At 31.0% G+C, this 17837-nt stretch overlaps 2 protein-coding genes and 1 long non-coding RNA gene across 3 annotated transcripts; all 3 read right to left on the reverse strand.

Moving 5' to 3' along the window:
• Nucleotides 1-5621: 5621 nt before the first annotated feature.
• Nucleotides 5622-7397, reverse strand: LOC143081870 (uncharacterized). The gene is made up of 3 exons (XM_076257538.1): nt 7306-7397; nt 6692-6872; nt 5622-5937 (listed from the first exon to the last, which is right to left on the reverse strand). Exons 1-3 carry the CDS (start codon nt 7376-7378, stop codon nt 5880-5882), a joined length of 312 nt encoding a protein of 103 aa, XP_076113653.1. The 5' UTR covers nt 7379-7397; the 3' UTR covers nt 5622-5879.
• Nucleotides 7389-15863, reverse strand: LOC143084242 (uncharacterized). Its single transcript, XM_076260650.1, has 3 exons — nt 15647-15863; nt 8166-8363; nt 7389-7402 (listed from the first exon to the last, which is right to left on the reverse strand). Exons 1-3 carry the CDS (start codon nt 15762-15764, stop codon nt 7389-7391), a joined length of 330 nt encoding a protein of 109 aa, XP_076116765.1. The 5' UTR covers nt 15765-15863.
• On the reverse strand, nt 12884-15090 carry LOC143081871 (uncharacterized). Its single transcript, XR_012980127.1, has 2 exons — nt 15029-15090; nt 12884-13470 (listed from the first exon to the last, which is right to left on the reverse strand). It is a non-coding gene; the product is annotated as an uncharacterized LOC143081871 (long non-coding RNA).
• Nucleotides 15864-17837: the final 1974 nt, after the last annotated feature.

Consider the following 17837-nt stretch of genomic DNA (forward strand, 5'->3'; position numbering starts at 1 on the left):
AAACTGCTATTTTGTAACATTCTAATGAACTAAGACGCGTGTTTTTCAAATTATAATTTTGGATCAAGTTAGAACACGTTAAATGTTTCTTTTGAATGATGAGGGGACAAAATAGGAAATTATGTAGGAGAGCATATTTGCCCTTTTGCTCCAATAAAAAAATCTGTTTTTGCACTACCAAACTTCCGGCATGGTCTTATTTTTTATTAAAGGCGTGTCGAGTTTTTCAGCACAAGTCAGGATAAGGAATCGTTTTCAATGAAATGACTGTCATTTAATTTCAACTTAAGGATGTTCGCTTCCCTTGCTTTATGACTTTTGCCAGATATTGGTTATGCTTACTGTGGCGTCTTACATTAATGCCTTGCTAAAGGTCATGCTTTCCCGGACAGGTCTTTAATTAAATCATTCATTTGAAAACTTTTGAAAATTAACAAGAACATGTGAAATATTTCCAACATGTACTATCTAATCTGTTAATGCTTCATATGTTTTAGCAAATAACATCGTATTTGGAAAAACCAACTAAGCAATCAACAACTCTAAATCCATGGTCATCTGTTCGTGCTGTCGATAGAAACTATATAGAATACTCAACACAACCTATGTACGAAGGTACACATTCTAACGCATCATTAACAGGCGATTTAAGCTGGTGGGCAGTTGACCTTGGAGGACATAACAAAGTCACACATGTTGTTATATACGGAAGAACTACAATATGTTGTTGTAAGTAGAAACCTGTAGACAAAACTAGAGAAAGACTGATATATGTAAAATAACAAAAAATCCCGAACTCCAAAAATAAATTCAAAACGGAAGGCATTTACAAATTGGCAAAATCAAAAGCTCAAACACATCAAACAACTATAAGCCATCTTAAAATAATTCAGTATAAATGAATTTCAAAGCGAGCATGTAGGTCTCACCGATATAACATACAGGACTCACCGATATCCCCCTAACAAGATAAACCTAAAAAGAAAAATGAAAGGTATTTTCGCATTATTGCAAACAAATAATATATAATTATAAATATGCATATCAAATCATATATATTAAATGGTACGTATTGATCATAACTAAACTTTGAAATTTCACATTTTTTACCTGCTTCACAACACAGACTTGTCCGTAAGAAACATATTATAAAAAAGAATGCCAAAACTGTTTGTTTGTTTTTAATTGTGTTTATTCTCTATTGAGCACTTTTACTCGACTGTACTCAACTTTACTTGTTCCATATGTAGCACTAGAAATATAAGCACAATTGTTTTACAGGATAAACTCTTATCCCTATGATTTATCGCAAACAAACAAATTAAACTGAAATGTATAAAACAGGATGCATAATATAGACTATCATGATAAGAAACATATCAGCCTTAAATTAACCAAAGGTATATATAACCAAGTAACATAAACCAACAAGCACAGACATGAATCGGTAAATATTCATATCCATGTAAAAAAAAATGAAATGATGAACAGTCGTCATCTTCATGAAACGAATGGGTCGTTTCTTCATTATTGTCAGATTTGCGCATCAAAGAGCATTTTTTTGTCACAGCACAACAGCCGATTTGTCTAATGCATTGGTTTGTACACTCAATGTCACTCCTGGCAACCATCTTCCGTAGAAATAGGCCATTGTAAACTTTACCAGGAAATCCGTAAGCTCTAGTGTTATGTGGATTAGATTCTTCTGAAATGAAAATTATCCAGGTTTGTCTATACAATGTAGTTATAATACAACAATAAAAAGCGGACTTTGATCTCTGTCATTGTAATATTTTAAGTTTTATTAATTTCAGTATGGATTTAACTTAATCGGTTACACTCAAAGTATAGAAACATGCACAGAGCTTTATGATAAAAAAAAATACCTAAATAAAAAGCCAACTTTGCATGAGGGAGCTAAAATCTCAGTTTCTTAATGATTAAAAATTTAACAATTTTTGGAAAAGAATATTAAAAATTATGTCATAACCAAAGTACTGCTTACTGAACTAATGAAACCCTCGGCACTGATAGATAACCAGAAGAGTTACCGACTCATTGTTGAAAAAATTGATAACACCACATAAATAATTTCATGGGTCCAAAGCGCTTATTTAGATTTATCACAAACGATAACAGCGGAATATTTGAACAATCGTCTAATCGAAAAATTAAATTTAAATCAACAGCTCCATCATCAGGACATTGTGATATTTAAGTGATGTAACTGTGATATGATCAAGCACCACATGTTTTATTATTCTATACCGTCATAGCGTTCATTACTGTTGGAAATACCAACACTAAATTGTCACTATTCTTTCAAATATTTTATTTTACTTGTACAAGGCAAACAACACCCCGGACTTTTTAGATTCCTTTCAGAGGAAAACATATCCTATTTCATATTCTGCTTTATAAAAGTTACCATTTGTTCGGGTAAAGATTTATTATTTACATGGCTAAATAACAGAATTAACAAATATTCAAAACTGTGACTTGTTTTGCTATTTAACTTTTTTAAATCTAAACTATGCCATACAGCTACATGTCATTCATATCTTCAACAACTGTTGAATATCGATCAGAGAACAGCTTCTTTTAAAGTTATATAGAACAATAATAGTCTTGAACAGATTTGACAGTTCTACTGTTGAATTTATCTTGACAGTTTTAATCTAGTAGTAACCTAATAAGTTTCTACCTAGAACTGATTAAAACATATTTATAAAGTTACATCCAAGGGGTGATTCTAATAATTCTACTTTAAATTAGCTGATGCAAAAAAACAAAAAAAACAATGTTTTTGTAGATCTCAAATATATATGACATTGGTTGTACACTAGTTAGTCATTTTTGGGTCCTTTATAGCTTGCTGTCCAGTATGAGTCCATGCTCAATGTTGAAGACTTGGATGGAGAGTTGTCTCATTGGCATTCATACCACATCTACTTATATCTATATAATAACATTACATCTATGTATCATTATAACACATTATTTTGATTGGTTAACAATAATCTCGCATCATTCTAAAAGTAACCTTTATTTCAAAATGACATTTAACTTTCTGATGACACTGGCTTTCACAATAAAGTGCACAGGTGAATAAAAGAAAAAACTGGAAAGAAATCTTCTTTTTATGATCCTTACAAAATAGTATGTTATTATTAATGAATGCTTTTTTAAGTAATTTTATAGGGTTGTAAAAGCGTTTACCGTGCACACATTTTTAGAATGAAGCAAATCTGTGCTTCTCCAAAAAGTACTTCAGTCAATACTTTTACACCCCAGTAAATCTAGAAAAAGAGGTATTCAATTCTTAAATATTTAAAGCCTTTTGTCATAATACGTAATCTATACCAAGTCCTGTTGTTTCAACATCAAAATGTGTCATGCAACTGTCATTCAAGGTCTTTGGTTCCAAAAGAAGATATTCTGGAGTGTTAACTGGTGCAGGAATAGACTGAATATCATCCGATATTGCTGCATCAAGAGAACATCCTGTTTGATAGGAAACACCTTCTCTGACTTCTGCAGATGCAAGCTTTTGGTGCCTAAATAAAATAAGATTTATTTCAATTATCAAGAAAATAGTTAACCAATCTTTTTTTTTTACCATTTGGGTCTTTATGCTTTAAAATTTCAATATTATTTGTCTTGAAAACTACCATTAAAGTTATAAAAATATCAAATCTAATTTTAATAAAAGCTTTTTACTGATTTAATTGAAACAGCAAATATATAATTATGCGGTTTCAGTATTAATCTATGAGTTACAAGAAACTTTTGGAGGTTATTTGCTAAAAGTTGTACTTTTCTAGGGTAATTCCCCTTTGAAAAATAAGGTTATTCAATAGATGTGGTTTTCTAAGGTTATTCCACAATGAAAAATATGGTTTTTCATTGAACATTGCTATTTTTCTTGGGTTATACCAAGCTAACTAATAGGGTTATATTTTGAAATAAAATATACATTAATTACATCTTAGCTTTCTTTTCCAGTCGTTTCTTTTAAATGCTCTTGTAGTTGCCAATGCCCTCTGCTTTGATCGCTGATAATCTCTTAATCTGGCAAGTCGCTGAGTATGGTAACCTGGTGAAAGCCCCAACTTCTTATTAACCTGAAAAATAAAAAATAACAAATAAGACTTCATATTTATATTTACTTTTTTTTCTTACAAAAAACAAAATAATATGTGCTTAGTAAACAGATCTACACTACAAGAGCAGACATCCTTTTGAATGCTGACCTACAAAAACAAGACAGAGGTGTTATGTCAACATTATTTGAAGTTTTCAGTATAATTCTAATCTTTACAATTTATGCTTCTACATACAAAGATATATATCTTGGATGTTTATTTGAATTCGATGAGTCACAGTCAAAGTCCCGTAACTCTTAAAAAGTTGGTGTTATCAAAAAGGAGGGAAAATATGTAAATCTACTATGTCTACAGACAAATGGGTAGACAAAAGGACACAACAAACACTATATACTGCCCTCTTTTCAAGTAGGGGCTCTAATAAATATACTGTGGATTCATTTATTTTTTTGGATATCAATTTTTGTGGTTTTCTGAAAACTTGCAAATTCGTGGATATTTGATTTCATGGTTTTTCCAATCTCTGTATACATAGCCTATTAAGAATATGTTATTCGTTGAACATTTAGATTTGTGGTTCACATGTACCCTCAAAACCCACGAAAATTAGTATCCCACAAATTAATAAATCAACAGTAGTAAAACTTACATTAACTAGGTATCTGTGACCTGTGTTCTTCTGGGCAACACTTGCTGCAATTCTGTAATTCAAAGTTCCAGAAGAACATTAATGTACATGCTTTGGTGCTTTAGCAGAAAACATTCTGTTGAAACTCTCATTAGCTTGAGTACTACCAACAGTTGACTATTAATGCTGTTCTTAACATATCCTTCAAAAACATTTTCCAGAGACTTTTGTAGACTTAAACCTGACAGTGGTTTTCCTTGAGAAAATGATTTTAAAACAGTCTTCAGATTACTTAGAAATTTACACCATCGACTAGGTCAGCATTGGTGATCGCCAAAAAGATGTTTCGAAAGTGCATTGAGATCTTTTGCTATTTGTACTGGATTACTTTCACCATGGGCTATTATATAGTTAAAAAAACTTTGTAAATATTTTATGATTTTAACAGTTAAAACAGGATGATTTTTCTTGAGAGAGTAAATACTGTTTCCAAGAATCTTCTTTAAGTGATTTCTATGGAACAATGACCTAGAAATTAAAAATAAGTTCTCAAAATCAAACTGTTTATGATATGTATTTATTATGGCAAGCCGTTTTACTATTTATTCTAACTTCAAGATATCTTATGTAATCTGTTTTTATAAGATATTTAAGATATTTTGTTTGCTACATAATCAATACATAAGATTTTTGATAAATATTTGTAATCTTATAAATAATCTTTATATACTTAAGTCAAGGTCAGATGGCACCTGACAGTTGGACATGTTCACCTTAACTTTTTTTCTCAAGTGGACACTGAACCATGAAAATTAGGTCAAGGACAATAGACATGTGACAGAAGGCTTGACAAAAATAAGGAGATGAGGTATGATCGGCAATAAGACAACTGTTCATCATTTCCAAATGGCATGTTTGTACATGTAGTTAATGTTTGTTTACTTGATATTTGACCTCATAACAGTCAATAGACTCAACCTGACTTGAAAGATATAAATATTTGACATGAAATGGTGAAAATACTCTAAAGACCATCATGTTTTTCTTGTTTCTTTGTTTTATTTGTAATATGATGTTATGTCAATGTCTATTTTCGTTCTTATAACTGATGGTGTCTAGTTATACCTGATTTGCTGTCATATGCTCTACCACTTCCTCTTTTCTGCCATCCTGCATCTACAAACCACAAGTTTACCCTTCTTTCTGTAATTTATAAAAGTACTAGTAAATAAGCTAAACATAATATAAAATGTAACTGGAGATGTCAAAGATTGTATAAATCAAATGAAATCAACAATTGTAGTCAGAAATATAATGTTTGTCATTGTGTCCCAACCCATATTAACCATAAGTATTATTGGATCAAATTATAATTTATTTAGTCATATGTTAGAAATTTAAATAACTATAAATAACATTCCAAATTCTTATAAAGAAAACTGAAGGTCTCAGTTACTGAAATGACAACAATGTGTTTCAATTTTTTTTACAGTGCATGGAAAATTGAAATAAATCAATGCTCATTATATTGTACTGTTATACCACTGCACAAGGTTAGGGGGAGGATTGGGATCCCGCTACATTATGTATGTATGTGCCTGTCAGGAGCCTGTAATTCAGTGGTTGTGGTTTGTTTATGTGTTACATATTTGTTTTTCGTTGATATTTTTTAATTTAAAATAAGGCTGTTAGTTTTCTCGTTTGAATTGTTTTACATTGTCATTTCGGGGCCTTTTATAGCTGACTATGCGGTATATGGGCTTTGCTCATTGTCGAAGGCTGTACATTGACCTATATTTGATAATTTCTGTGTCAGTTTGGTCTCTTGTGGAGAGTTGTCTCATTTGCAATCACACCACATCTTCTTTTTCATCATTATAATTTAAATTAAAAGTATCCCATTGATGAATTTGAGTTTAGTTTAATGTTTTAATTTTTATTACTTTTAGGTACATACTGTTCTACAGCTGCCAATTCTTTCTCCGGTGCTTCATTTGTTGATTCCTTTGCTACCCCTTCAACAATATTCCCTACTTCTCTTAGTCTTGCACTAACCAGTTTATAACTAAATGCTGGAATATTTAGCTCTGATAGGAAACTATAAGCTTGTCTTTCTCCAAGTCCAGAGTGAACAAGGGCTGTAATAAAAATAATCAAAGATAGAATGATCTAGATCATGATGCAGTACAATTTTGATGAATATTTGCAGACTTGTTTTATCTCGCAATGCTGATGATTTTTTTATATTTCCAAGGGGCATAAATCTTTAAAAAAACAGTTGATGTCCCACCATTTTATAACTCTTTGACAAAAAGTCAATCATCCACTATTTTAAAACTAGCTCTATAGTATAAGTTTTATAAAAATCTTGCAAAAACTGTATCCTTGAAAATGCTAGTAAGTTTATATGACCTAATAAATATAATGGCTTAGATATAGTTAAGTATGACATAAACTTCAACCATCTAAGTGAACCCTGAAAATGTAGGTGATAGTGACAAAAATTTTGCCTGGATGCTGATTGACTATATTTACAGGACTAGATAATAATGTGCATACATGTCCATTTACCTGTTGCAAGTTTACTGTTGACATCCCATACTCTGGCATGACGCTTTCCAGTAGGAACACTGTCTACATGCATACAACTGGTATTAAAACACTGTACCTGAAAAAAAATGGTTGATTTTATAAAGAGGCAGTCAAATGTCAGTATTTGTATGACAAAAATCTCATCAAAATTAGATGTCATTACTCTCTCCCCATCTTTTCAATAATACTTTTTTATGACAAAAAGGCAGAGATAGAAAAAATGGGGGAGTAAGTCATTTTATACCGTTACATATAGTTACATCATCGGTTTGTAATCAAAACAGTTGAAGCATGTCATATTAAAATCCTTCTTTTTTTCTATTGTAATGCTTCATTAGGTATGGTATGAACATGCATATAAAATTGTCTTTTTCCATTTCACATTGGAAATTAATTTACATTATACCATTCAAGATTACAGAGCCCCATGTTTTTAGTAGTACATGAACATGTATTTGGTATATTTAATGCTCTCCAATATAAATATAGTTCTAGCAAATTGTTTAGGTGAGTGTTGCTGAGGTCTTCAATGCATTGAACACAACCAGTTAGTTAGCGCTCATTAATTACATATTGAAATTAAGTATTGTCTATTGACTCTTAGCTTTTGAAATAGGCTTTCTCTGGTTTGATTTTCTGAATACTGAACTTTGACCTAAAGATTTGGTTCTTGTTAGAACACATATATTCCAATGATGATGATGATTAAAATTCAGGGCTGTTCTTGAATCATAGATGGAAATTATTTGTGATGGATAGAAAGAAAAGCTTAATTGATTCAAAGTGTTGAGACATTTTAGATTTTTTGTTGAAATTCGAATGACTTACTTTCAGAAGACCTCCAAGACCATATGTCTGTATGTGAATAGTATTTCGAAGCTGTAGGGGGAAACCATATTTAAGACATGCTCTTAGACCAGTGGCAAGGACATCTAGCTCAACAATTCTTCTCCCTTCTATCCAGTCTTCAGATGACCTAGTCTGATTTCTTTCATAAGATACCTCTTCCTCCCTTGTTGCATTTGAGATGTTTGGAACTACAATTATAAAAAAAATAATGAATGCAGGTACAATGTACATGTATACATTTTATATTCATTCATATATATATAATGTTTATATACTCTGAGTGATGATACTCAACTAGGATGCATTGCTGTCATTTTTGGAATAATTGTGTATTTATCAACCATCACAGTCACATCATTACTGGTGTCATTAATCGTAAACATAAATGAATAATAAAAGATACAATGACGGAGAGAGCCATATAAGTTCAGGAGTTATCATAATAGACTAAACTGTAGAAGGTTAAATCTTGGGGCATGTCAACATTTTACATGCAACTGTTATCTTGAATTATAGTCATATGAGATTTCAAAAAAAAAAATGTAATGTTTTATACATGTATATATTTGAATGGCTATTCTGTAAGTATATCAAAACAAATGTCCTCCCTCTTTCAATTTGTTTTTCGTCAGGTTTTCCATGTGCACTGTGGCAATAAACATAGAATAAATAGAAAGTTTATTTTAAGTCTGGTTACATGATATTTTTACAAATATAAGCTTCGTTTCGTTGTCGAACCCCCAAAAGGAGAGTATACATATACATTACATATAAACTGTTCAAAAAGTTACAAAATTTCATTGAATACAAATCAACTTCTTCTTTTATGTATGCATATACATTGGACATGAAGAAAGCCAAACCTATTATAAAGACCCACCCATATAAAGCCTTGTTATTAGAAGTAACTTAGTTTCAACAATCAGAAATTTTTGTTTTTGTTTTTGGATTAATATAGAATCGGATGATGCACTTTCAAATGGTCTAAACTTTTAGGTGTGATACATGTTAATGTAGTAACCGATTTAAACAGAATTTTGGTCAGGCAGATGACAAATACAAATATTTTGAATCCAGATTATCCTAACAACCTACATGTGACATGTCTAAGTATTAAATTTTGATAAAATAATTTGATTGGTAGCATAAAAAAACAACATGCCCCCCCCCCCCCTTTGAAGTGAAATTGTTTTTCCCTTATGTGATAAGGACTAGTACAACATATCCCCTGCTGGAGACACGCATTTGAATAAATGTTCTTATGTAAATTTTAACATTTGTACCGGAGCAACATTTTTTTTATAGCATGTATAGGGAAAGGGGGCTTGGATTAGCTAGATCTTCAATAACAGGTATCTGTTAGGGAGGAGTTCAAATTTGTGGAAGTCATTAGTCCTGCATACTCATTTCCCGACCCAGAATCTATGATTTTTTTCCGTGTCATATACATGTACATCGAATCCAGGTCTGTTTGCCCAAAAACAAGTTTGCGTCCATTCATGTTTGTCCCATTCACTTTCGCACCCTGCATGTTCGCACCCAAAGTCCTTTTGTACCCTTTTTATTAGTTCTGGTAATTGAGTTTTGGTATAAAGTATATTGTTATAAATATATTTTTTTTTCATTTCTTCAAAATAAAGTGTTATTTTGAAGTATTTTTTTTTTTTGTGTTGCGATCTTTCATGTTCATCTTCATTTAAATTCTTCAATGTTTCACTCACACCTGGCTGCAGTATTTACATAAAAGGAGATAAAACATGATTTTCATGTCTGTTTGCACCCTATGTATACATGTTCACACCCTGCAATTTTTTTCTCATACCTATCTGCAGTGTTTATATAAAAGCAAGAGACCAAATTAAGCTTAAACCAATTAACAGCAATCATCTATGTACATAAATAACATTTAATAATTAATCATCAATTTGATAAAAATAAACAACATTTGATATGAAATGACCCTTATTTTTATTCTGGAAATATATATATTTTTTATTAGGGAATATGGATTATTCAGTACTAAATATTAGGGAATATAATATACATATGAAAAAATATCTATAATAATTCAACTGGAGTTTCAATAAAAATTGGGTGCAAATGTGTAAGGTGCGAACGGATGTAGGTCGCAAACGTGTGCGACACATATAGATTATCGCTGGGTTGATATAGTAAAATATCAGCCAAGAACCACAATGTGAACCTTTTTTCACGAGTGAGGGCAGTGAACGAGCTAAAAAGTTTCACATTATTTCGAGTGGCTGATATTTTACGATATCTATAAAAATAAAACTCGAATATCTTTTTATTGTTCTATTACTGGTCTTTTCCCTCTTCCTAAGACAGTTTTACTCTTGACGAAGCAAGCTTGAAAACATCTCCTCTCGCATTATGACATCGCTGATAACTTCTCCTCTCACATTGTGACGTAACTGATAATGCCTGGTCTTGTTATGAAACCTTGATACGAGAATTACGGAGCGACTGAGCAGGGTGATATAGGCATAAGGGATGACGATAAACATGTTTATTGGGCGCAAAATAGTCCAAATAATCATGACGTCTGGCAAGGCTATTTTAATTTTTTGGGACACCGTCATAAGAAGGCGTCCCAGAAAAATAATAAAACAGCCTTGCCAGACGTCATAATTATTTGGACTAGGCGCGAAACAGACCTGATCCCTTTACATCCTGGTGCTAACTTCAACCTTTACAGTTACATTGTAATAAAGATTGAGGTATTACATCAGAGACATATAATACAAGAGATTGGCAACTCGAAGAAATCTCGTAATTTCACACGGCCAAATTTAAACCTCGCGAGATCTCTTTGGGTAATCGAGTCATTATCAAAGTATTAAAAGTACTCGAAGTAAGTGTGAATGTTTAAGCATAAATTAACTGTTTCAGTGTTAAATTTAACATAATTAATTAAATAATTAGAGTTCATACATAATTATTTATTTCAATGTCATTTTAATTTTGATTTGTATTATGTGTATTATTGAAAAAGAGACATAATTTCATATTGAATTAACAATAAAAACGATATTAAATAATTAGCACTTAATAAATTGTATCAGTGTTTATTTTATTTGATAGTTTCATAATGGGTTTCTTTTAAATATACACCTGTCTCGGAGACATAATTTCACAGTGTGACATGTATATTAGGCTTGAATTATTTCGATGGTCAGGTAAATCACAACCTGTTAAAAAGAGTTTTATTTGACACCTGGTACACAAGAAGTTGTTACACCACAGGTGTCCACACTCTTTCCGAAAATACTATTTACAAAATATAAAATTAATTAATGTGTAGAAAAAAAATGAAATTGTTTGTTTATTTATCGTTAATCATGATCGACTTTGTCTTATATTCATAATTTGTATATATCATTTCAAAATTGATTACTTTTTGTGTTCATTATTAATTGGGCTTGTATTAAGTTGTTTTTTATGATTCTCGGTAAATTGGTTTCTAAGAGTGTTTTTTTTCAAAATTTACATTATGAGCTTGCATTGAGTTCGTTTTTTATGATTGTCGGTAAATTTATGTTTTCTCCTTTTCACGGATTGTGTAATTAGGACTTACATTTAATAGAAAAAAATGCAATATAAGTCTTACTTTTGACCTCGAATATACAGAGATTAAACCATGTTTTAAGTGTAAGGAACTGCTAAATATACGATAAGAACTCACAGCAGCAGGTATTGCTGCCTTTTCATTGTAAGAAGAAACATTTTTAATACTATGTTATACAATGTACTTCTGTTAACTTGGCAAGTTGACTGCAAAGCATACACCAGTTTTAATGCCATATATTTTTTTTTATTGATATCTAAATGTTTCGAAATGTACATGTTTCCCTTTATCTTTTTTTTTTTTTTTACTTTTGGACTAGTTAAAATCTCCTTTTAGTTTTGAAACAGACTATTTGACTTGATTTGAAAGTTAAAACCTTTTTCTTTAACTTTATACAAACTGCACGAAAATGTGTCTACCTTTGTTCTTTATCAGGCTGATTTAATTGATGGTTGCCTAACGTCCAGTGGAAAATATTTCATATTTTTTATATATTGATGTGCGAGTGTATGACATTTCTTTTCTGTACAGTATATGCAATATAATATTTAACTCATCACAAGAAACCAAATGACACAGACATTTAAAACAACTTTAGGTAACCATAAGGCTCTTAGAAATGAGTAAAATTCATACTGCACTGTCAACTATACAAGGTCTATTTATGAAAAAGGTTTAACAATTCAAACAAGAAAACTAACGGACCGATTTATGTACCAAAACAATCCAAATATGATATTCAGCAACAAACCACAAATGAATTACAAGCTTCTTACTTTGGAAAGACGCAAATATAATAAAGCCATGATAATAGATTTCACCATTATCACAAGCCGTACAATTTTATGTTCTTGTTTGGTTTTTTCTTTTGTTTATGTTTTTCCCCACAGTAAGCATATCTACAAAACCTATAAACCAATTAATTTGCTGTGGCTTTAGGATAAACCAAATAACATCTGTAAAAAAACCACCGACATACATCCCAGTATTCTGAAATGAAAAGGACCAGTCAGACTGAGAATCAGAACATATATTTATGTATACAATATATCTAGACTATCACTACATATGATTCTGTCCTTTTTTCAATAATTAAACCAAGCTATAAGCAAACAAAAATCATTCCAGGTATAAATAATATTTTTATTATCAAACATTCACTTATAATGTTATTGTCAATGATAACTGAGAGCTTTATGCTAATTTCCCTGCAACTGATCTGGTACAGTTCAACTATATGCAAATTTCGGTACAGCTAAGGATATATGTATCATTGATGCTAACTTGTAATAAATGGCATAAAGTCTGAAAGGGAGAAAGGCAAAGTTCTTCATATTCATTGTGTGTCTCATTCACTGCAAATATCTCAATTTCTTGTGTAATCAGTTGCTCTGTGCCTTCCAGTGGTGCAGGAAAAAAATCAGCATGACAATCAAATTCAAGTGTACATATTTTTTCATTCTAAAATGGCTGTTCTTTTACTGCTTAAGTGTGATCTAAGTGTTAGTGATAGAAATAGAATTTCCTCAGAACGTACAAACACGACCAGAGATATATCATAGTTGGATGATCCTTTTCATCTTCAGTGTGGATTGAAACTGCAACAGATATCTCCTCCATAATGGTACCAACAGCTGCCCATGGTCGAAGATTACCTTTCTTTTTAACTCCTTTTGTTAACTTACTACATCTTTTCCTCTTTTGGCATTCTAAATTAAAAAAAAAAATTTTTAGAGTTGAAAAGAAATTTGAATTTGTAGAGCCTATTATACAACATCTATTTGTGTTAATTTTAAATTTTACTTCCTACATGTATGTCATACAACATTCTGCAGGTTTTTATTATGCTAAATCTATTTTATATTTCATTTTGTCATGTATAGATCTTTCAAGCTTGCTATTAGGTACAAATATTTGATATGTTTGTCAACTGTTAAACGTCATACAGTGAACATACAATGTAAGTTGCTGACATCAACTTCACTTAGTCTCTGCTTCTATCTCATGAGTGCCTGGAAGGGGTTTACAATGAGGGTCTGGAAGCATTGGCGGATCAGCCAATTTAAAAGGGGGTCCCAACCCAGGATAAAGGAGGGGGTTCCAACCACATGTCCCCATTCAAATTCATTGATCTTCAAAAAAAGGGGGCTGGATCCGTCAATGGGAAGGTGTTTACAAAAGGTAAACGGACAGAAAGTCACAGGACATAAAGTCACAAAGTTGGTAGGACAAAAAGTCATCTGTTGGCAATTGTTTGTATATTTAAGAGAAATATCTTTAAATATTTACTTTTTAATACATATACTCATATTAATGTTTAAAAAATGTGTCATTATATTTGAAAAATGAAGATTTATTTAATTTTAATCTTGCAAAAGAAAAATTTCTTTGCAGCATGAAGCCATTTAAGTGCCAAACCAGTTTTACATTTTGTTTTTTTAACAATTATTTGATCATCTTTGATATGTTTTTGTTAATTTGTGTATACAAAGTTGGTTTATATACAATAGTTCAAGAATAGAAATAAGCGTTTTTTGTTCAAAGAAAATAATCAGAAAAAATGAATTGAGACTTTTTGCACTGCGACTTTCTGACACTGTCCTACATTCATACAATAAGAGTATTGGAATAACTGAATGAATTGAAATCAGAAAAGTAAAGACAAGAGGAAACAATTTATTAAGATATCAAGATTGGAGAATGATGGGGTGATTAAATAAATAAAGAACAGAGAACAATGGGCAAAATTTATATCAAAGAAAAGAGGAATATATTGGGAATGTGTGACATGTCCATGGTATACAAATATATGCCCTACTGATCTTATTTTAACAAGATAACATTTTGAATTAATACAGGCTTATTAAATTGCATATTTATTCGATAATTTCTAAGTTTTATGAAAAAAAAACGGTAATTCTCGAATAGCTGGATTTGGGTCAGGTGGGTATCAATGTCAAAAAAATAGATCACCTTTGATGGTATTTTATGAAAACACTATTTGATCAAAACATACGAAAATAGTATCATTTTAACGGGATAACACTCGGGAGTAGAATAACACTATAAAATTGTATATATAATCGTAAATTTTAAAGTTTTATGAAAAATAAATGGTGGGCCACATCGGTTCTACAGCCATAAAGAAGGGAAGCTGAATGGACTGAGTTTAAATTGGTCTGCATTTGATTATTATCATCATCTCAGCACATTATAGTATAATCAAATTGGTAGAACTAGTTAGATGTATCTTTTGAATATACTTACATGCTTTAGCTGGGAAAACAATCGACATAAACGAGAAAACAAATCTGTAAGCGTATCGTCTCTCTTAACAACAAAGGCGGAATTTTCTCATCTCGATCCTCCTTCATCCCAGGTTACATCATAATCCCAAGCACTTCCGGTAGCCAAGTGATTCCATTTGCCGTTATATAGACTCTACTAGATCTAGAGTTGCCAATCTCTTGTATTATATGTCTCTGATTACATGTATGAAAGAGTATTTGATTTTTATCAAATGGACCTTTGAAAGTTGAATTGAAATATGACTAGTCTGGGACCTTTATTCTTGAAAGCAAATGTTAACCTTACTCAGTTACTGGTGTTAAAACTCATTAGTCCAAGATTGCTCTGACGTCCAACGGCTGTTTGCCACAACTTGCACAAGCTGGCTGTGGCTGTGCCAGCGTGGGTCCCTCAGTCCAATCATTTCTGGCTAAACAGCCGTTGGATGTCAGAACAATCTCGGAGTAAAACTATATAAAGATTATCTTCATGGTCAACATAATTTTACGTATATAACTTATTAATTTGATATTATACTGTAGTTGTGTTGAGGTTGATGTTGTCGTGTATTTTTCGGGCATCAAATGGATTACTTACTCGAAAAATAGTTGTGATCATTGCAGTAAGTCGATGCTTTGGTCCATCGGGCATGTTGACTCTCCGACACCTTCAGATATCTTTTAGATTTAAAGCCATGTTTATGTATTCTTGTCATAACTGCAGCTACCAAACGTTACGTTACAGCAGATGACTGTTGTTGTTTACAAATGGCGCCGGAAATCATACGATGTCGTAATCGTGCGGTCGCAAAATTGTTTCCATAAAACAACACTAAAACAACTTTCATTTACAAACAAAATTTTCAATATATTCAATCTTTGAATAAATTTTATATTTATTGTTTATTTGTACAATAATGAGTTTCGTACTTTACCGACAGTTCGAGTTGCGCAGAAAATTCAAATTCGTCAGGTTTATATCTCCTTAAGGTTACTGAATCCCAGGTCATTTTGTTTTTTGTTGTTTTGCTGTCAAATTTAAGAATTAAATTAATCTAGGTCAAAAAAATCTAGAATTTGCAGTTCGAACAAAATAGAGGTAGTACACTTTAATTTTTGTAATAACTCTTTCAAATCAACATTGATTTTCATCAAACTATGCAGCTTTCTTAGATATATATTAAGGTTACTGAATCCCAGGTCATTTTGATTTTTTGTTGTATTGCTGTCAAATTGAAGGTTTAAATTAATCTAGGTCAAAAAAGCTAGAATTTACAGTTCGAACAAAATAGAGATAGTACACTTTAATTTTTTTAATAACTTTTTCAAATCAACTAGGATTTTCTTCAAACTATACATCTACCTTGGTGATGTTTTGATCTTACTGAATCCCAGGTTATTATGAAGTTTTGTGTCTTGTGGTCAAATTTTAGAATTAATTTAATCTAGGTAAAAAAGCTAGGATTTGCAGTTCGCACAAAATAGAGATAGTACACTTTAATTTTTTTAATAACTTTTTCAAATCAACTTTGATTTTCATCAAACTCTACATCTATCTTTGCAATGTATTGATCTTACTGAATCATACATGTAGGTTGTTATTTAGTTTGGTGTATTTCTGTCAAATTAAAGAATGTAATTAATCTTGGTTAAAAAGCTTACAATATTAGAAATATATCTTTCCTCATAATTTGGGAAAAAGTATATATAAAATAGTTTTATAATTCCTTCAATGTTTTATTACTTATATTAAAAAGGGATGAAACATAAAAAAATTATTAAAATAGTTTTCTGAATTGTGGTGATTTATAAAGCAAAACCTTCTGCTTGGGGCAAACTTATTTAAAAGATCACATCTACCAGAGAGTTTTAAATTCTTAATAACATTTATTCAAAGTTGCAACATCCTGTTAAATCTAAATCACAAGGCTTTTTTAATTCACTCTAGATAAGTAATACACGAGTTTAAGAAAAGTAGGGCTTTCTTTTTACCTGTAAAACTCATGTGTACTGATGTAATCAAACCATGTTAAGTGCCATGTCATTAAATTTGACAAAACAATATTGTAAGATTTGATTAAAATAATTTTTTACTGTAACTTTGGAACACATTTCTGTTTTTAAAAGGTTGTTATGAAAGTTCATGAAATTTTTGTTTTAACAAAAAAAAGGTGTTTTTTTTAAGATTTCATAACTTTTTTCAAATCAGCTTGGATCGTCATGAAACTTTTCAGCTATCTTAATTATTTATTTCTCATACAAAAACCAAGGTTATTTTGTATGTTGGTGTTTTGCTATCAAATTTAATGACCTAGTTAATAGGTAAAGACCGTAATATAATTTTCAGTTTTGACAAAATGCAGATAGATACCAATAATTTAAATATTTAGATTTGACAGCAATAAACTAAATTACCAAATAACCTGGTTTTTTTGTAAGAATAATATATAATAAAGATAGCTGTAGATAAAGGCAACAGTAGTATACCGCTGTTCAAAACTCATAAATCCATGGACAAAAAACAAAATCGGGGTAACAAACTAAAACCGAGGGAAACGCATTAAATATGAGAGGAGAACAACGACATAACACTAAAATGTAACACACATAGACAAAATTCCACGAGAATAACAAATATAACATATATATATAACATCAAAACCAAATACATGAATTTGGGATAGACAAGTACCGTGACACGTCTTATCGCAATGTGAATTTACACTACAAAATAAGAGAAAACAAACGACACAACGTTATAATGTAATACACACAGAAATGAACTATAA

Source organism: Mytilus galloprovincialis, chromosome 7, assembly GCF_965363235.1.
Source record: "Mytilus galloprovincialis chromosome 7, xbMytGall1.hap1.1, whole genome shotgun sequence".
NCBI classification, from domain to species: domain Eukaryota; kingdom Metazoa; phylum Mollusca; class Bivalvia; order Mytilida; family Mytilidae; genus Mytilus; species Mytilus galloprovincialis.